Raw genomic sequence first — 23,007 nt, 5'->3', positions numbered from 1 at the left:
ATTACCTTATAATGTGTGAAAATAGCACAGGCTAAAAAGGGGAAATGGCTGTTACTTCTGTTTGTTTTTATAGAATTGTTTTGAAAATAAAAAGTAAGGATTTTCATCCTTCCCTTAGAGAAATTATTGCTGATAATATAACAGTATTTGTAAGCTACAAAAAAAAGCCCGATCTGTATTCATCTTTATTTTCTGTACCGTATTATAAATACAACACAGAACGTCTAGCATTCTACAACATTTAAGTTTTTTTTTTTTTGTGCTGGTTTCATATTATACAAAAAATACAGGAAATAAACATAATCTGTTTGCCTAAATATGAATATGAATATAAATGTAAGTATGGCTATGCGTTATCTACTTGTGATATATATAGTCTCGTTAAAAAAATATCATAACAAAAGATATATTTAGACAAGGAGAATCTCTTGGAAATGTAAAGGAAAAGTAACTTGCAAACGCCATTAACACTCAGTCACATTTCCTCCATGTAAGCACTATTTGCAATTGCTGGCAAGCATCGAAAACTTTGCGTTGCATTCAAACATTGAGTTGACGTGTGTATGGTTCTGGCTAAAAAGAAATCAACACTTACGGCCCTGCAGTTCTTATTCACAAACTTTCACATGTTGGGCTTGATTTGTCAAGGTTAAGACTTGCTTCTAGATAGCACAAATATTTAGTAAGCATTCTAGATTGTTACCCTTCTTGTATAAGTGTTAATGAGGTCATTTTCCCCAATCTCATGTTATTTACTTATAGCTGACACTATTTTAAAGGGTTTGGGGGGAGGGACCAGTATTGCTTTAATTTGGAGAAACATACGTAGAAATCAATGCGTGAATCGACTTGCATTTCATCACGAATGAAGTTCATTGTAACGTGAAGTGGCAGAGAGACAAATCTTTTGTATTTATTTCACAGTTTATATGACAGAGTCGATATAAAACCTTATACCAACATGCAAACGCCCTCTTGCCTGCAGACATCAAGTCCCTTAGGTTAAGTAAGAGCTCCGATAGCCAGACCTCCTTCTTCTTGTTCGTTTGCGAAGGACCTCGAAGACAACACAACCCAACGGTGGTATTTTAAATCTTCCCAAATAATTTTACGTATCTTCAGCCTCTACCAGGGGCTTGTAGAGCACGCCCCAGGCATAAAACGCTAAATTAATTCAATTTCTGTCCCCATTTCGCTAAATTCCATCCAAGGAAGCCTTGGACTATTCATGTGCCACCCTGGGTCATTTTGAAATACTTATCAGCGTCGTATCCGAAGAGTCTGAAGTCTGGCCAGTAGAGTTGTTCAAGTTCTTTCAGCAATCCTAAGGGGACGCCTCTGAAATAGTCGTTGGCAGCCGTTTCTGAGTCCGAATATCCGTCGAATCTGTAATTAGATGAAATCTTATGTGATTTATCTGTAGGAACCTTCTTTTCTATGCTAAGTTATTATGACTGTACTCTACATGGAAACAGAACGTTTGTGCCCATACGTGAAAATGGCATACCACAACATATAAACATACATGAAATTACATACAGACGTACACATACGCGCTTGTATTTTTATACCATACTCATTGCGGTTTAAATTATTCATTCGTTAGGTGAGGTTGCTAACCCCATGCCTTTTTGTTTTTCTGGTGGTCACCTGTCCAAGTGCTGACCAGACCCAGCATTTCTTAACTGCACTGAACGTGCAATGTTGCAGCATTATGAGACTGTCATAGAAAATTCGCAAGTGAATTTCATTTGCAGGATTCTTTAAAAAAAAAAGTCTCTCTCTCTCTCTCTCTCTCTCTCTCTCTCTCTCTCTCTCTCTCTCTCTCTCTCTCTCTCTCTCTCTCTCTCTCTCTCTCTCTCTCTCTCTCTCTCTCTCTATGAATATATTTTAAAAGATTAAATAGATTTCAGATGATCTCTGTTTCTTTGCCATTGTAAATACAAGCGTGATCTGTTTATTGTATAATATACGATATATAATGTATAATATACAATATATAATATATAACATGTTATATATATATATATATATATATATATATATATATATATATATATATATATATATATATTATAAATTATAAATTATAAATTATATATTATATATTATATATTATAAATTATAAATTATAAATTATAAATTATAAATTATATATATATTATATATTATATATTATATATTATATATTATATATTATATATTATATATTATATATTATATATTATATATTATATATTATATATTATATATTATATATTATATATTATATATTATATATTATATATTATATATTATATATTATATATTATATATTATATATTATATATTATATATTATATATTATATATTATATATTATATATTATATATTATATATTATATATTATATATTATATATTATATATTATATATTATATATTATATATTATATATTATATATTATATATTATATATTATATATTATATATTATATATTATATATTATATATTATATATTATATATTATATATTATATTATATATATTATATATATTATATATTATATATTATATATTATATATAATACATGATACATGATACATGATACATGATACATGATACATGATACATGATACATAATATCTAATTTCTAATATCTAATATCTAATATATAATATATAATATAAATTATAATATATAATACATAATATATAATATACTATATAATATGTAGTATATAATATAATACTTAAAATGGATTACCACACAAGATTGTCTGAGCACTTCGGTCGTTCTCGAAGAACAGGTAAACAGGTAGTTAATGTTAATACAACCTCACTAGACCATCAGGCATCACTCTCGGAGTGCACAACACAACGCCCAAGGTCGAGGGGGAGAACTTCTCAGTTCTAGCAACTTCGAGGTGTAACTTGGACGTGACTGAGGTGGAGGTCATTGGTGTCTTTCCGAATCGCGTGATGCTGGAGTTTTATTTGATTTTCGTAAGTTTTCGGAGTTGGTGCTCTAAGTATTTGCGTTTTTTTATGTGTGATTTACCCTTTTCTTGGTAGTTTGCTGTGTGTTTCTTTTATTTATGTATTGGATTTAGTTGTGATTGTGTGTGTGTGTGTGTATATATACATATATATATATATATATATATATATATATATATATATATATATATATATATATATATATATATATATATATATATATATATATATATATATATATATATATATATATATATATATATATATATTTATATTTTATATATATATGTATGTATATATAATATATGTATCTATACAGATATATATATATATACATATATATATATATATATATATATACATATACATATACATATGTATCCTGTGATTCACTTCTTCCATTATCTTAAATTGTGGTACCCTGCTTGAGTCAGAATAAACGCCCAAATACTCAAATACAATTTCGAGCGAAGATCACGATTGCACCGACCTCTGCCTCACGAATCAAGTCCCAGAACCGTTCGAGTTTCTTTCCAGTTAAAGAAAAACGTGATTTCGTTTTAACTTACTCGAAAAGAATCGCTCACGCAATCAGAGGTCAGAGAACCACTTTGTTATAAAAGGCGACGACGTCATAATTTGAAATTAAGTCTCTTAGACGTTCTGTTTGGGTGCTTGCTGAGTCATTATTCGTGAGTTTAACGAATCTTTATCATTAGTTGTACACAGATTTAAATTAAAAGTCGGGGTTTTTTTTTGGGGGGGGATATCAGTGGGTTGTAAAGTGCTCAGTATCTTGGATAAGAAGTTAGTGATTAGTTAAAGGTCTGATTTAGATGCCATTTTTAAATACAGTCTCTGAAACTCATTAGCCAATTAATAAGTACTGCAATAGTCACTGTTATATATATATATATATATATATATATATATATATATATATATATATATATATATATATATATATATATATATATATATATATATATATATATATATATACTGTATATATATTATATATACAGTATATATATACATTTATATATATGTATATATATAATATATATATATACTATATATATATATATATATATATATATATATATATATATATATATATATATATATATATATATATGACACATATGAATTTTATAATATTAATCGTGACATTTTAATGTTCACAAAGATTAAGCTCCAAATACCGTTTAATATCCAATTTGCTCTACTTCGGGAATATCAGTGATGGGGAATTTTATAAATAATGAACGATTCGGTTCCTGGGAGACTCGAACTCCCGCCAGTAAATTCATTCTTACTTTGATGCATGGGTGCGAGCGTTGACTAGAGTATCCTGAAGATTGGCCGCGTGGATGATGAATTCCTGGTCTATATCGAGGGTTTCCATTTTTGCGATAATGTCGTACTGGATCTGACAAGGAGCGCAGGAGTACCAATATGGCGTCCAGTGGGGGTCTACGACTGCGCCATCCATGACTTTCCTGGGAACGTGAAGTCAGTTGAAATGATTTAGGAATTGATCTTTGTTTTAAAAATTAAGTTGGTTTCATTTTAAGACGGTTGTTTTATAACTGGCGTAAATGTGCAGTTTCAGAATCGTTCATATGAGACAGTGATTTAATTCAAAGTTAAAGGAATTGGTTATAACAAGATTTTGTCTTCTTTCACTTTTGCAATGAAATTGGCTGATATGAATCACCTGATATTACATATAAGACTTATTACACTTTGAATTCTAGTTTAATTTTTATCGGTGATTTCATCAATTGCATTCAAGATATTCGCAGGACTAGGCAAATTTTTATTGAAGTAATAAGGACATGCATTTACACGGGCAGGAATTTATACCAACAAATTTAGTAAACAAATTATATGTGTTTACTGAATTACCATAAGTTAAACTACTGATTCATGCATTTGCAAAGGAATGACATATTTATACCAACACAAATTACTTTTTACCGTAACCTATGTTAGAATAGTCTACTAAATTTCCATAAGTTGAAATGCCCGTGCCCACATTCTAAAAGAAATTAAACACTTCACTTTTATCCACTAACGTCCTACAAGAGTAATATTCTAAAGTAAACGGCCGAAAATAATCCGACCGAAAGCTCGTCTGGAAATCACTCACCAGAAGAACTTCATGTCGTCGCGAACTTTGTACAGAAACTGCAGGAAGGACGGGTGTGAGTTTTCCCTAGATGCCCCTCCGTTGCTAAGGGCACCTGGGGCCGAGGTATTGGTTCCTATGTGACCGTAGTCCTTGAGGATTGTCAGCTGAGTCTGTCGGTAGGGATCTTCAGTCTTCAGTACTCGCAGCATTTTGTCTCTGTGAATGGTGAGGTTGGATCAGCTCGTGTTGTGTTTCTGAAACCGGTTTGGTCTCTAGATTCAGTCTTGCTTTTAGTTTTCTGTCCGCGCTTTTTTCCTGTCCGCCCTCAGATCTTAAAAACTGCTGAGGCTAGAGGGCTGCAACATGCTATGTTGATCATCCACCCTCCAATCATCAAACATACCAAATTGCAGCTCTCTAGCCTCAGTAGTTTTTATTTTATTTAAGGTTAAAGTGAGCCATAATCATGCTTCTGGAAAAGATATAGATAGGCCACCACCTGGCCGGGGTTAAAGTTTCATTGGCCGCGGCTCACACAGCACTATACCTACACTACCGAAAGATATATCTATTTTCGGTGGCCTTGATGATACGCTGTACAGAAAACTCGATTGTTTATTCTTAGTTTGCTCTTTAAATTAATTCTGGTGCTTCGTTTTGCTTTAGGAATATTTGGTGTTAAGCAGAGTTATGAATAAATAAAGGACTCAAATAAAATAACTCGGGTAAAGTAGTAACTTATTTAGTTTCTGAAATGAAAATGGTAGATGATGATCTTAGAGAGAGAGAGAGAGAGAGAGAGAGAGAGAGAGAGAGAGAGAGAGAGAGAGAGAGAGAGAGTAGGTTATATGACATTGCAACTGTAAAGGTTATATGACATTGCAACTGTAAGGTCAGAACATCGAGAGAGAGAGAGAGAGAGAGAGAGAGAGAGAGAGAGACGCTGTAGGTTATATGGCATTGCAACTGTAAGGGTTATGAACATCGAGAGAGAGTGATTGATTGTAGGTTATATGACTTCACAACTACAATAGTCTCAGAGAGAGAGAGAGAGAGAGAGAGAGAAATGAATGAAGAGAGAGCACAGCTACCAGGTCACTTACATCGAGAGAGAGAGATGAAATGGCATTGCAATGCAGGTTGTACATGGCAGCATTGATTGCTTACCAGGTCACAACTACATCGTCTCAGAGAGAGAGAGAGAGAGAGAGAGAGAGAGAAATGAGATGAGGTTGTAGGCAGACAGCTACCAGGATCAGAGAGAGAGAAAGAGAGAGAGAGAAAGAGAGAGAGAGAGAGACGCTGTAGGTTATATGGCATTGCAACTGTAAGGGTTATGAACATCGAGAGAGAGTGATTGATTGTAGGTTATATGACTTCACAACTACAATAGTCTCAGAGAGAGAGAGAGAGAGAGAGAGAGAGAAATGACTGCAGGTTGTATGGCAGCACAGCTACCAGGATCACTTACATCGAGAGAGAGAGAGAGAGAGAGAGAGAGAGAGAGAGAGAGAGAGAGAGAGAGAGAGAGATATTGTAGGTTATATGACTTCACAACTACAATAGTCTCAGAGAGAGAGGGAGAGAGAGAGAGAGGCTGTAGGTTATATGACATTGCAACTGTAAGGGTCGTGAACGTCGAGAGAGAGAGAGAGAGAGAGAGAGATATTGTAGGTTATATGACTTCACAACTACAATAGTCTCAGAGAGAGAGAGAGAGAGAGAGAGAGGCTGTAGGTTATATGACATTGCAACTGTAAGGGTCATGAACATCGAGAGAGAGAGAGAGAGAGAGAGAGAGAGAGAGAGAGAGAGAGAGAGAGAGATTGATTGTAGGTTATATGACTTCACAACTACAATAGCCTCAGAGAGAGAGAGAGAGAGAGAGAGAGAGAGAGAGAGACGATATCCTACAACCCTCTTCCCTCCACTCCCTTGCTTCCCCACCTGTAAGCCGAGAGGAGCCGCTCGAAGGGATGCCTGACGATCATGAACTTCAGCGACTTCTGCAGGAGGTTTTCGATCCTCTGGCGCCCGTTGGGCGTCGGGTAGAGGCTGGTGACCTTAGCGTGGAGGCTCGCGTTGAAATTCGCCTCCCCGGCCAGCGTCAGCAGGTTCTTCATCCAGGTCGTAGACCCGGCCTGCGCGTCGATTGTGGAAATAGGAAAGAATCATCATCACTCACAAAACTAAAAAGTGTCCAAAAAACAGCGTTCGTCTTGAATCGAAATTCCTGTGTAAAATTTGATTTGATCTGAAATTCCCCGTAGGGGGGTTGTTAGTGACGTCAGTGCACCTCACGCAGTGCACCGTAGGCATTACTTCAGGTTCCTCGCAGCGTGCCTTCGGTCCCTAGCTTCAACAACCCCTTTCATTCCTTTTTGCTGTACCTCCATTCATGTTCTGTCTTCCCTCGTACGTTTCACCCTCCCTAGACATTTGTTTCGTAGTGAAACTGAGAGGTTTTCCTCTTGTTACACCTTTCAAATTCCTTACTCTCAATTTTTCTCTCAGCACCGAATTGCCTCATAGGTCTTAGCACTTCACCTTCCGGCCTTAATTGTATATTCTGTTCTATTCCATTCTATTCTCTTCTTGAACTGAAATTGAGGACACAATCAACTAGTTTCTTCCTATAATGCCCAAAGCAGTAAACTGTAAATGAGGACGTGAGAGTACATGAGAACATGAATCATACGAGGAAATAAACTATTTGAAAATGGTACCTGCTTATGCATTCACTAAGGAAAAAGAAAATTTTCTTTCCTTGATAAAACTATCACAGGAATTTTAAAAATGGGTAAAATCATAGCTAAAATAATATACAAAACAAAATGATAACTAATTTAGATTTGTCTTAGGGAAAATAAGTAAATGAAAAATACATTTATGGTTAGAAATTCTCCAAGAATTTTAGAATACATAAATAGATAGTAAGAGACTTTAAAGATGTGTTCGTATTTTGAGAAACTAAATTTCTTTGGATTTTCTCTCTTTTTTCACATAATTACGTACCATTCATGCACAATTAAGTAAGCAATGTGATATTATAAGTGATATTCATAATAGACATGAAATAACGGAACACAACTTTATCATGGCTATAAAAAGGGTCGATGACACTGGAGTTTTACCTGTCACTCATTCTCAGGGTTTTAAGTTTTTTTTTTTTTAAACCTCGCTCGAAATCACTGCCAGTCATCTAGAGTATCCTGTATTTTTGCACGACTTCCCCGCTGCTGACTCATCATATTTTCCGCGGCGAGTTCGCAACATTATAATCTTCATAACCAGTTCCCCTGGATACCGTCTCTCGGAGGTTAATCCAAGGAGGTCGGGTAGCGGTTTTCCCTCGGTGTTGTAATTTGGAATTCCTCTCGCAGGTTTCTCCTTATGGTGAGGTCACCCTACAAGCAATATTGCGAGGTCACCGGGCATACTATTGCAAGGTCACCAGGCATGTTATTGTGAGGTCACCAGGCATGTTATTGTGAAGTCATCGCGCATGTTATTGTGAGGTCACTGGGCATGCAATTGCGAGGTCACTGGGCATGCAGTTGCGAGGTCACTGGGCATACAATTGTGAGGTCACCAGGCACGCTATTGTGAGGTCACCAGGCATGCTATTGTGAGGTCACCGTGCATGTTATTGCAAGGTCATCACGCATGTTATTGTGAGGTCCCTGGGCATGCAATTGTGAGATCACCAGGCATGCTATTGCGAGGTCACCAGGTATGCTATTGTGAGGTCTACGTGCATGTTATTGCAAGGTCACCAGGCATGCTATTGTGAGGTCACCACGCATGTTATTGCGAGGTCACCGGGCATGCTATTGCAAGGTCGCCGCACATGTTATTGTGAAGTCAACGGACATGCTGCGAAGTCACCGGGCATGCTATTGCGAGGTCACCGTGCATGCAATATTGTGAGGTCACTCACCGCGCATGCTATTGCAAGGTCATCAGGCATGCTGTTGCGAGGTCGCCACTCATGCTTTTTTTTTTTCCGTTTCCTGGTCTTCAGTTTTCATGAAGGGGTTCCAGTCATCCAAGGGAAAGGTATTAGACATATCTGTAGGAGGATATTGACGACAGTGCACTCACGTCGGTGCACTGTCCCCAACCCTCTTAAAAACTGTTTCAAATTTCTTTGCAGCGTACCTTCGGCCCCTAGCTGCAACCCCCAATTCATTCCAAAGTTTGTACTGGACCCCAATTCGTTCATAGTCTCTTTGATATTGCTCTTCTCTTCTACTTTTGATATTGCAGTCCCAATTCGTAACCCTCTCCTAAAAACTGTTGCAACGTTATTTTCAATGCTGAATGACCTCATAGGTTCAAGTATTGGCCTAAGTTTGATATTGCAGTCCCAATTCGTAGGTTCCAGTATTAGTCTAAGTTTGATATTGCAGTCCCAATTCACTTTAGATATGAAGAAATCATTACGATTAATAACGCAATGTTGATATGCCATGATCAACAGGGACATAGGAAGTCAGAAACGCCTAGAATTTGAAAGCAGGAGAAACCGCAGTCTTGTGCAGAGGGCTGGAGAGACCGTTCACAGGTATTCTACCTGTAATTGTGACCTAGGTCAGGCAGGTATTCCGTATCATGACCGGCGTAATGATTGCACGATGACTTACGTCATTCTTCCGTGTTGTCAGATGTCGTATATTTCTCACGGATGTTATGTCTACGAGAGATCGCCTTCGCGGCGTCAATAACCTAGATGTTGTAACGCCAGTTTTAGTAGCCTTAAAGCAATCAATCAATCTGCAGTTGGAATGCAGTAGCTATGGTGAATTTGATGTTCTATACTGGATGTAGAATTCATATTCTTTAAGGCAAGCTACGACAGAAGTTAGCTGGGCTTAAATTGAACAGCGGAATAATGTAAAATAGATTTCAGACTTCTGTTCTTTTATTTATCAAATAACCTCTTGAAATTAGACATTATATTATTCAGATAATATAATTCAGAGGCGAACTGGGTCATGTACCGGTGGGAATTCTCACCTTTTTGATCCACGATTTCTCCACATATTTGCGAACATACCAAACCTCAGTTGTTAGAAATATGAAATACAATATCTTTAGCAATATATTCTAGTCTGAGAAAAGCTAAAACTTATTAAACTTCGTGTTAAAGTGTATGATTTATTTTTGGTTCAAATCAATTCGGTCTTTCCCCGAGTTCTCAGAGATCGAGGACGTTTCATAACACTTAGTTAGACTGTTAGTTATTAGAGGCAAGAATTTTGTATTTTCTAGAAAAAGCCGAATAAACATCTATGCACAGAATTAATGATGAATACATATGCAAAAAGAAACATACAATAAGAGGCTTAAATAACTTTCTTTTTTCGTCAGATCTACAGTAAATATAAACGAGTTCAACGTTAACGTTGATGAGTTGCGTTGTTTTCTTGCAAAATAAACATTTAAAGACGTACGTAAGCGCGCATGCGCACAAATTACTACACCCGAGAGGGGTTTGGGCACTAAAAGTATAACTATACTGAACGTTACATTTGAAATCCGGGAAACAGAGTTACAGAGTTTGTGCGTGGGGAATTTACCTGAGTCTATGGCGCGGGTGGCAATGAACTCGCAAAACCTGTATGACCTCCAGGGAGGTGAGCGCGAGATTGGGACTGAAGTGCTGTTTGTCTGTTAAGAATTGTGTATGTATGTATGTTTATCATGGACGATGTGTGTGAGTGTATATATATATATATATATATATATATATATATATATATATATATATATATATATATATATATATATATATATATATATATATATATATGCACGTACACATATATGACAGGGACAAGAGAGAGAGAGAGAGAGAGAGAGAGAGAGAGAGAGAGAGAGAGAGATGACAGACATTCAGACAGACAGACAGGTAGAGAACAGACCTCAAGAATTCGTCTTCGAAGAAGAATAGAACAAGTTAGTTGAGAGAGAGAGAGAGAGAGAGAGAGAGAGAGAGAGAGAGAGAGAGAGAGAGAGAGAGAGAGAGAGCAGATAAATTCGTAGGTGGCTATTTCTCTGATTCATATTTGAAGGAGAAATGAGAACAGAGAGAGAGAGAGAGAGAGAGAGAGAGAGAGAGAGAGAGAGAGAGAGAGAGAGAGACAGACATTCAGACAGACAGACAGGTAGAGAACAGACCTCAAGAATTCGTCTTCGAAGAAGAATAGAACAAGTTAGTTGAGAGAGAGAGAGAGAGAGAGAGAGAGAGAGAGCAGATAAATTCGTAGGTGGCTATTTCTCTGATATTCGTATTTGAGGGAGAAATGGAGCAATCAACTCAAAGAGAGAGAGAGAGAGACAGAGAGAGAGATTATCTAAATTCGTAGGTGGCTATTTCTCTGAAATTCGTATTTGAAGGAGAAATGGAGCAATTACGGTAATGAGAGAGAGAGAGAGAGAGAGAGAGAGAGAGAGAGAGAGAGGAGATTAATCCGTGGGTGATGGTTTCTCTGAAATTCGTATTTGAAGGAGAAATGGAGCAATTAAGGTAATGAGAAAGAGAGAGAGAGAGAGAGCCGACACGCACCTTAAATATGGGGCAGTAGATGAGCGCATGCTCAGTGACCCATTTCAGGTGGTCATACACCTTTCCCATATGACGTCGAAGCCTCCCCCTGTCGTCCTTTTCACACTCGTGCTTAGCTTTGAGGGACCGCTGTCGAAGCTCCTTTCGACGTTCCCGCTCGACGTCTTTGGTCTGTAAATAGAGGGCATTAAGTCGAATGGACGGCAGAAACGTGTGAGTGGTCGATTTGAGGCGTAAAATTTCAACAAAGTGAATTCTACTGGGAATTAGTTATACACACTTTGTTAGAATGAAGATCTTTTAGTATGATGTTGCCCAAGTTAAAAATAGTCCCTAGGATCATTTTCCCATAGGAAATATTAATTTGTCTAATTTGCAATAGTTTCATCACTATCATTCTTCATTATCCATTCACCCATCCGATATTATCACCTGTAAATGAAGGACATTATGGCCAGCAGACACAGCTAAGTGGTCGATTTGAGGGGTATTATGTAAACAAAGCGAATTCTGCTGCAAACATTTGTGATAGAATAAAGATCTTTTAGTATGGTGTTGTTCAAGTTAAATATAATCCATAGGATAAAATTCCTATAGAAAATACACGTAAGATGCCATGGAAAGTATAGACTTATCTGTTTTACCAATATTTTTATCACTATCATTATTCCGTATCAACCTACCCATTCGATCTTATCGCCAACGACAATGTCTTCCTGGTAAGTTCCCGTCTGATGCTTCGGTTTCACCAGAACCTGAGAGGCAGGCGGCACGTTCTTCCTTCTGGGATCGGACCAGGGAAACATCAGCTTGTCCCTCCGATTCCCAATGCCCCCCTTCTTGACGAAGGACCTCTGATTGAAGGCCTTCTTCTTGCCCTTCTTCGCCTTGTATCTGTGATTGGGACCGGCGGCCTTCTTGCCCCTTGAAGTGGCGGACCCTGGCCAAAATGCTGTCTAGGATTTTCTGCATCCTCGGCAACCAGGCCAGGCACAACTTCCTGGGCGATATCCTTCAGAGGGCCGATTGGCCCGAAGGACGCCAGTTTGTCGAGTCCCAAGCCTCCTCTCTGCTTCAGGACAGCGACGTGGAAGGTACACAGGAGGGTGACGGAGATAATCACCAAGAGCACGCTCGAGAAGAGGTTTCGGTTTGAGCCGAATTTCCTCAAGATGGCGTTCTTGGTGTACCACAGCCATCCGCAGACCGTCCACTCCATCTTGTGGAGCTTTTGTTTTACATCATTCTCTGGAAGGGAAATTATTATTATTATTATTATTATTATTATTATTATTATTCCGGTAGATGAAACCTATTCACATGGAACAAACACACCGAAGGGGCCATTGACTTGGAATTCAAGCTTCCAAAGAATGTTGGTTTCAACCCTCCACCGCAGACCCCACACTGCAGCAGTAGCTCATCATGATACAGAGCTAGTGATTTTTCACCGGCCTGGGGGAGACGCAAACCCGCGACATCTGAGTGGCATGCCACGACACTAACCACTATACCAGCGGACCAGCGATGGAATAGATGGAACAGTGGAACAGATAGGGAATTTGACTGTTAATGGAGAGTAGTGACGTCACGCGTTATTTAGCAAGTAATGACAGTAATGATAAAATGTAATTTGTTCCCACTGAGTTCTTCCCGTGTGAAGGTCAGTCAGTAGGTACTACGCCGTGGGAAAGCTTTTATGCAAAGGTACCTTGCTTGGTCCCAGCTTCGGGATGGTACTTAACGTCCCTAGGGGTCAGAACTAATCATTTAGAGCCTCTGTGGTACTACCGTCAATTTTGACGGTTTGGTCTCATTAACAATAACGACTAGAAAAAAATTTTCTGCACTACAAAAACTATTCTGATAAGTCAGCATCCATAATTACAGTAGATAATCCAAAAATAATAATTAATTCTAATAATAATAATAATAATAATAATAATAATAATAATAATAATAATAATAATGATAACTGAATTATTTTAGACGGATTAAAATACTGCGTCCCTAACGCACTAAAAGTCAAGTCGAGGTTTAGTAAAAGAAAAAAGCTGATCTAGAATAAGAATAAATACATAAAGAATTAGATGACAATAATTACACGTCAGCTTGGAGTCTGGATAACGGCCGGAAATGACGGAATTATCATCACATAAAATATCTCTTTCCTTTCGGTTAACTCATACTGTGAGGAGCAGTTATCAGGCACTGTGAAACGTCGTATATTCAGTGACAAATGTTTGCATGCAAAGACTTTTGACTTGTTTGCATGTTCACTTCTTTTCAGTGGGGCTCTCATCTTGTATAAGCGCGTTTTTCTTTTTTTGTTTTGATATATTTACGTGATGGTTGAATACCACCTGTGGACGCTTTCGTTTTGCTAATATTACCTATTGAAGTTTGTTGTTATACACACACACACACACACACACACACACACACACACACACACACACATATATATATATATATATATATATATATATATATATATATATATATATATATATATATATATATATAGATATTTATATATATGAAAGAATTTTATCACATCACCGTGATTCATGTACAAGCATTAAGCTACAAATGTCCTTTAATATCTAATTCGCTCTGCCTTGATGGCCGTGTGGTTTTATGCGCGTCACTGTAGTCCTGAGTTCTTGTCTTCCGTGGTTTCGAGCCCACGGGACGACGAACTTACTATCAACTAAAATGCTAAAAAATTTCCCTTCGGATGATATATATGAAAATGTATTATTTCCGAGGTAGGGCGGATTAGATATTAAAGGACATTTGTAGCTTAATGCTTATGTGTGTATATATATATATATATATATATATATATATATATATATATATATATATATATATATATATATATATATATATATATATATATATATATATAAATATATATATATATACTATACATATATATATATACATATATATATATATATATATATATATATATATATATATATATATATATATATATATATAATTTATCAGCTCTAATTAAAAACAAGACACTAAGCCCTTTTCATATACGGAAACAAAAATGACCTACAGACTTTCGAGTGGAGGACGAGCTCCAAGTTTCAACTCGAGGTTCAACCGGGAGAAGTGGGCGGAGGTTAAAATCGAAGAGTCGCCCGTTGAGGATCCCCTGGGGTGGAAGGGGCTTGTTTAAGTACCCTGTACCGTTACGTAGGGGTGAAGGGAGTTTTCCGTTAATGGCAGGCAACGTCGACCGTACGGAGCTCACTTGCCTACTTGAATAACGAAGGAATGGACACCATAGAATAAGGATGAATCTCTCTCTCTCTCTCTCTCTCTCTCGCTCTCGCTGTATCCAAATACTGTATGTATATATATATATATATATATATATATATATATATATATATATATATATATATATATATATATATATATATATATATATATATATATATATATATATACATATATATACATATATATATATATATATATATATATATATATATATATATATATATATACACATATACATATATATATACACATGTATGTTTGTGTATGTACATGAGTGCGTGCGGCCGAGTGCGCGCGCGCGTGCTCTGGTATCCATGCTAATCCCCACAATGACCTGATACCATCTCGATTTCTTGTAAGCTTTTAAAATTTATGTATATATCAAAGGAAGCCTTGAATGGGAAATGGATGAAGATCGTATATATAAGTATATATGTATATATATATATATATATATATATATATATATATATATATATATATATATATATATATATATATATATATATATATATATATATATATATATATATATATATATATATATATATATATAGAGAGAGAGAGAGAGAGAGAGAGAGAGAGAGAGAGAGCATAAATGCAACATAGCTGGTCATCACCACCTCTAGAATAATAATAATTACGAACGCCGTATGACGCGCAGTAACTGCACTGAATCCTACCACCTCCATCTTGAGCATCAGGTATTAAACAGTTTCCAGAAACTTCCACAAAAAAGTTGCCTCTCTTGTTTTTCTTTTTTTCTTTTTCCTTCCTAAACCGGAGCCACTCGAGAGGTCGACCAAACCGCAACAGTTATTCACGCCTCCGATCCAAACACGCGAACCTTATGTAGCTTTTTTTTTTTTTGTCGCGTTTTATTTTGACGTGTTTGTAATCTGTGTTAATTTGTTTTTCTCGTTGGTTTAACGTAGGTTTTTTTTTATTTGACAGATGTTTTATAATCTTTCTTCCGTTGGTTTACTCCTTGGCTTAACGTAGGTTTTTTTTGTTGGTCTTTATTTTGACAGATGTTTGAAAATCTCGTAATTTTTTAGCGTTTTTCATTTTTTTTTCGTTTTCACTAATAAAATTTTTATGAGGTTTATATGAACTGTCGGAGTTCCACAATTAAAAGTATCATTCTGTAGAAATTTGCCATTTCTTAATAGTTTATTTTCTGCACTTCAGCTGACAAAGGGAATTTTTTTACGTCTTTAACGTATTAATATTATACTTAGTATGATGCAGAATATATCTTTACGAAATTAAAACAGGGTTGTCTAAAAATTGTATTGTTTATTTTCATATTGCATAGACTATACAGAACTGAATAATGCATTATATTATATGACTGAATGCATTGCTAATCTATAAAAAAAAATCAGAAATTAAAAAGGCCGGCAGTTTTTTTTTTTTGTTTCAAAGCAAAAAAACGTCACTACAAACTATTTTCAGTCCCACCAGCTCACAACAATTCAAAAGTTTACTGTAGCATCACTTCACCGAAACCAGATACCTTCCTGTTTAAGAAATAACTTTTCACAGTCTGGAACCAGTTTTGGCACAGAATTAGCTAAAAACAATGAGACATACGCACTGCATACTGAAGACTGTAAAGGCTCTACACAGCAATGTATTCCACCAAATCACCTTAGTGCAAAAACAACTGCCTTTCGCAGGAGTTAGAATTTCTACAGTCTTCTGAGAACGACTTGAGAGTCCAACATACAATCCGCTATGCAGAGGGACCCAGGCATCCTATCACGGCCACGGCTGGAACATGACTGACTGGTTTCTCCTACCTGGGAAGGTAGGAGTTCGTAGACTCCTACCTGAATAAGGGGGTCCTCTTGGGAGGGCGAAAGAGAGAACGAGAGAGACCGCATACCGTCTGACTTTTGTGGCCAAAGACAACACAGGCTCTTTACTCTATGAACGCTTACATGACGTTTGCGGAAAGTTGGCGTCTGTGAATGCTTGTGATCTTGGAAGAACAGTAGGTATCAGTGTCGTCTGGGCTTCTGTGAAGGCATGCAGTATAAGAAATAGGGTATTTATCACGATCCAGGCAAAGTTTTACTCTTACGTAAAGGTTACATGACTGGACGTTTGCGGAAAGTTAGCGCCTTTGAAAACTTGTGTTCTTGGAAGAACAGTAGGTGTTTAGTGTCAGCTAAGCTCCTGTGAGGGCATGCAATATAAGAAAAAGGATAAATTAGGGTACTTACCACGAGCCAGGCAAAGTTTTACTCTTATAAAAGGATTTTTTTTTCTTGGGGAAACAATGCAGTAAAGGGAAATATCCTTGGTGCCAACCTGGGAGAACAGCAGGTATTAGCGTCATCTGGGCTCCAGTGAAAACATGTAGTATAAGAAATAGGGGATTTACCAAGAGCCAGGTAAAGTTTTACTCTTATGAAAGGATGTGAAGCATATAAAATAAATGTCTTTTGCCAGGCCTTGTTATGAGAAGTCCGAATGTTCATCATATTATTAAGAAAGAATGTTCTGTAAAGAACACACCTACATTGAGGCCCTAAAGTTTGCTTTTATGATAAAAGAATGTGTTGTTAAGTAAAGGACATTTGTAACAAAGCTTAGTCTCACATTTAAAACAAATCATGAGTTAGAGAAGATACTTGTTCTGAAGAGTTTTGTATTTATAATCAGGTCCCAAAATAATATGTTTGTATGAATGAAAGGTAAGTATATTTATGAACTGATGATTTTATAATAAACTCTGGGCATTCATGAAACGCTCATACTGAAAGGAAAATGAAAAAGAGTACATCCTTAATCATTGCTTGCAAAAGCTGTTTGTAACAGAATGCAGAAGAAAGTGAATGACGATTATAAAAATCTCATTGTAATTTATTTTGGCTTGGAAGAATAAAAAAATTAAACTGTTATTAAACTGGACTAAAATATATATATATATATATATATATATATATATATATATATATATATATATATATATATATAATATATGTATATGTGTGTATATAAATGTATATGTATACATGTATATATATATATATATATATATATATATATATATATATATATATATATATATATATATATATATATATATATATTATATATATATATATATATATATATATATATATATATATATATATATATATATATATATATATATATATATATATATATATACAGTATATATATATACACACAGAAGATGCCATGAAAAATAGAACAGTTTTCATGGAAGTTTTCCACAGAAATAGCTTCGTCAGCAGATCTACTTCCCAAATGAATAATGGCACGAAAAACAAGGAACCATTTCGATCCTCCAACGGCACTAAATTTTTTTGAAATGTATCTTTACGAGTTTTTACAGTTTCGAATTGAGAACGGAGGTGACGCAGCAGTAGGGTGGTAAATCTACGAACTGGTTCTTGCTCTAAAAAAAGAAAAAAACGCAGGAAACTGGGCACATTGCAGTCAAGGGGCCTCCAATTTCATATGTTTTTTGTTGCTGAACTCATATTTCTGGATTGTATTTTGCATATAGCACAGAAGGAAGTGTTGTTGTATAAAATATATAAGGTAGAAAGATGTATATGTATATATATATATATATATATATATATATATATATATATATATATATATATATATATATATATATATATATATATATATATATAGAGAGATAGAAGAGAGAGAGAGAGAGGAGAGAGAGAGAGAGAGGACGAACTGGAAAAACAAATGTACGTTATTATTCCAATCATTTCTCTCTCTCTCTCTCTCTCTCTCTCTCTCTCTCTCTCTCTCTCTCTCTCTAGTAAACTGGAGTTTATTTACGTATTACTCTTCCGTTGCACATTATTATTATTCCAATTCGTCCTCTGCCTGTCTGTCTGTCTCTCTCAAAGTATTAAATAAATAAAATTTCATTTTGCTGAAGAGAGAGAGAGAGAGAGAGAGAGAGAGAGAGAGAGAGAGAGAGATGAATTAGAATAATAATAATGCACAACGAAAGAGTACTGCATAAATAAACTCCAATTTTGCTAAGAGAGAGAGAGAGAGAGAGAGAGAGAGAGAGAGAGAGAGAGAGAGAGAGAGAGAGAGAGAGAAAGAATTGAAATAATAATAACGTACAAGGAAAAAGTATTAAATTTATAAAATATAATTTTGCTGAAGAACAACAACGACAAGAACAAGAACAAGAACATGAGAGAGAGAGAGAGAGAGAGAGAGAGAGAGAGAGAGAGAGAGAGATATTGTCAGTCTACAAAGAGGCTTGTTCAGGGCAGGGTCGGAACAATAATTGCCCTGAGGTGAGGAGGACTTGTGGGCGCCTGCGCGGTTGATCCACTAAACTTATTCTACCCAGCGAGAGAGACTATAACGGTACACCGACTTCAAGAAGCAATTCATTGCATGCTTGTTACAATCCATACGGTGAAAGCAAAAAAAAAGTTGGGGGTGGGGACTGGCCCGGTTAGTGCTTTGGGTAATGGTGCTTTGTTCTTCAGGAATGCTTCGGAGCTTTTGACGATAAACGCTGCGGCTTAATCTTTATTAACTTCGCCAACAGATGGTGAATTGTGAAGAACGAACTGGGTTCTTGCAAGGTGAAAGTGGAAAAATACGACTTCTGCAAGGTGAGAGTGGGAAAAATGCATCTTTTGTAAGGTGAAAGTGGAAAAAACACAACATTGCAGATTGGAAACAAAGGCTTTTTGTCAAGTCTGAAGAAGGAAAATATGACTTACCAAGGTGCAAAATAAAAAAAGGGTGCAAAATAAAAAAGGGTGCAAAATAAAAAAAATGGTGTGCAGGGAGGAAGGGAAAAATGTCTTTGCAAGGTGAACAGGGATAAAAAATGCATCCTTTAGAACATGTAAAGGAAGTAGGATTTCAGTGACTTTCCTGATACTAAGAGAAAATAAATTCAGTCGGTTGAGTTTACTATGGTTTAAGGATCAACATGAATTTATCAATCCAAAATTGGAATATATCACAATGCACGTGCAATGCATCAATGTCTCAAGCAATGTAGCAACAGCGAAAACATCAATCATTCAGGTTAATTTGAACTTTTCCTTCAAACTGGGTATGTTAACAGATGAGTGAAGTTTAAGACCTTTTGTTTAAGATAATTGACAACTTTCTGACTCTGGAATTAATAAGACTGGGAGATAACTGTATTTTTCTGTCGCCTTAGTTTACTTTAGTAAAACTAGTCTATGTTGCAAAGCTAGTTGCAATATATTTTGCATTTAAAATATGGTTTTTTTCCAACCAAGATGTCTTCAAACAGCGGAGCATAATCAAGACAGTCTCGGAAAGGCTCCCTGGCAGCGGGAAGGTATCTGCACCCTCATTGGTTACTGATGACATCATCAGCTCGTACTCTGATTGGCTATTGGTGATGCACGCCCCAGTTGTGAGATGCGACAATTCAAAAAGATTACAGTGAAGTTTAGGAACACAGTTTTATTCATTTTGTTTCGTTTTCATACAACTGAGTGATTGAATAGCCAAGCAAAATGTTCTTATAATTTAACTGATTCCAAGATTTCTTTAATGAAGCTTAGTAACGGGTTTCTTAATCGGAACAGTTACTAAATATTCAATGTCTGGCATCGATCTGTTCAGACAATGGAGCACAAGTGTAGCCATATGGCCGGAATGAAACCATAGTTATATTCTTTTTTTCTGTTATAAATTAGATATTTTAAAAGGTACTAATGATGTTTAGGTAATTAATCAGGAAAATAAGTTTATCTTTTACCACTGAACGGAATACACAATGAAGTTTAAGCTACTCAAGTGTATAGTTTTTTATTTGGAAAATGAACACACACACACACACACACACCATTGTTTCCAAGGAGTTTGCCATTCATAAACGCATGCTCTCAAATCAGTTGCCAATACACTTAAAAAGATTCTTTGTCGTAAGCGAATTAATATCCAATTTAAAGTAGTTTTATTAGTATAAATGTAATGACTAATTATTGATAGTGTCATTTGTATTAATTATTACTCTTCAAGTCAAACACTTATTGATATACTTTCGAATGTTGCCATTTTCTACAAATAGTTGCCAATTATCCCCTTATATCTCTTTTAGTTTTCCAGCATGCATTGCTGTTTCAGCAGACTTGGTTCCAGGGTCCTTTGCAGGCTTGTCCTGGTACTTAAATTTCTTACTTTAAATGCTGCTTCTAAGAGAGTGACCATGGAATAAAAAGTCTCTAGAGAACAGAATGTCCATCTTTACAGAAGAAAAAAAAAGGGTTCCTCGGACTGGATATTTTTGGCGGGAAAGCAACTGTCACCTTATTGGTTACCGATGACATCATCCACTTACGCTTTGATTGGTCGTAGACTGCGTTTACGTCTTCCTTTCCCATTGTTGTCAGACGTCACTTTTCGTGAAGATTCAAGTGAACTTTTTCAGCGTAATTTTGTTCATTTTTTCGGGTTTTCATGAAATGAGTAAATAGATAACCAAAACGAGGATACGAGGAACCACTCAGCTACCTAGATAAATAGACTGAAAGATCAATAATATGTTTTTCTTTCGAAAATGTTGCTAAATACTCTTTTTACGGCATATGTTTATGCAGACGATGAAATAAAAAGTATAGCTGATTCACTGGCAAAAAAGCCTAATAATATTCTTTTTCTCTTAATAATAAATTGCTTTTAAGAGATATTAATCATGAATTATAGTTAAATCAGTAAAGTTGGATCTTTTTTTATTCTGAATAAATTTATAATGCCCCTTTAGTTACCCAAGTACATAGTTTTCTATTTGCCAAGTGAACACCATAATGGTTTCCATGGAAACGCTTACGTCATTTCATCCATAAAATCACGGTCTGAACCAGCTGCCAAGAATTATTTTAAAGATCCTTTATCAAACTACAATTGAAAAGCATTTTCAAACCAGCTTTATTTGCACCGTAAGCAAGATCAATAATGAATACTGTAAAAATTAATAAATTTATAAATATATCTCTATATCAAATGTTTATCAATTTACCCTCAGCTATTGGAGTTATTATCTAAGGACAGTTGCCGATTTGCCTTTATTTATCTGACAAAATACAATCAAAACAAACCTCTGGTATCTCATAAGTGTTACAGCCGTTTCTAGGCAACTAAATTAAATATCAGATATTATTAATGATCATTTTATTATCAATAAAATGATCATTGACATGGGAAAATCAAAAGCACACAAATCTTCATTATAATATTCTCGAAAACAGAATAGCCGTTTGGGGCAAAAACAAGGTGAAATATTATTAAATAATTATATATATATATATATATATATATATATATATATATATATATATATATATATATATATATATATATATATATATATATATATATATATATATGTATATAACTGAATCACGAAAATATGGAATGTGATGAATATATAAATAAAGACAAAATCCATGTATATATACTGTATATGTATATATGTATATATATATATATATATATATATATATATATATATATATATATATATATATATATATATATTAATAAGGCCAACAGAATTCCTGTACTGTTTGACCAAAAGTAGTATATATTAATTAATTCAGTACAGATAATTAATTGTTATCAAATGAAATACAAAAATTTGTTTGGATTAGGAAATTTTGACGAAAATCGGCGACCTGAAATTTCAGTAAACAGCGACGCGGGAAAGTATCTGAGAGAGAGAGAGAGAGAGAGAGAGAGAGAGAGAGAGAGAGAGAGAGAGAGAGAGAGAGAGAGAGTTTCTTTTACTTGTAGACTTAGAAATTGTGGCACATGAATTTTAATTAAAAAAAATATACGAACAATATAAGTGTTTTTCGGTACAAATATAAACCACAAAGATTAAATTTCAATCATTGTTTAAATCGTAGGACATTTAGGAAAACCACTAGTGTAACGAATTATCACCTTTAAAATGTTGACGCATTTCGTTATTCGTTTGTTTGCTTTTTAACCCAATCA

General features: G+C 35.3%; 1 protein-coding gene across 2 annotated transcripts; it reads right to left on the bottom strand.

Annotated features, from left to right (window-relative positions):
* Positions 1 to 172: 172 nt before the first annotated feature.
* On the bottom strand, positions 173 to 16,794 carry LOC136826717 (carbohydrate sulfotransferase 12-like). 2 transcript variants are annotated; one of them, XM_067084114.1, is made up of 7 exons: positions 16,724 to 16,794; positions 12,369 to 12,933; positions 11,686 to 11,856; positions 7,062 to 7,255; positions 5,133 to 5,330; positions 4,297 to 4,479; positions 173 to 1,386 (listed from the first exon to the last, which is right to left on the bottom strand). In XM_067084114.1, the coding sequence occupies exons 2-7, from the start codon at positions 12,489 to 12,491 to the stop codon at positions 1,227 to 1,229; spliced, it is 1,029 nt and encodes a 342-aa protein (XP_066940215.1). In that variant the 5' UTR covers positions 12,492 to 12,933; positions 16,724 to 16,794; the 3' UTR covers positions 173 to 1,226. The 2 variants fall into 2 exon arrangements, with proteins under 2 accessions (XP_066940215.1, XP_066940214.1); XM_067084113.1 differs by having other exon boundaries at positions 16,645 to 16,780.
* Between the last annotated feature and the right edge of the window lie 6,213 nt (positions 16,795 to 23,007).

Source organism: Macrobrachium rosenbergii, chromosome 41 (genome assembly GCF_040412425.1).
Source record: "Macrobrachium rosenbergii isolate ZJJX-2024 chromosome 41, ASM4041242v1, whole genome shotgun sequence".
In the NCBI taxonomy this organism is placed as follows: Eukaryota; Metazoa; Arthropoda; class Malacostraca; order Decapoda; family Palaemonidae; genus Macrobrachium; species Macrobrachium rosenbergii.
The sequence above is the reverse complement of the archived record's forward strand: the minus strand, read 5'-3'. Positions and strand labels throughout refer to the sequence as shown.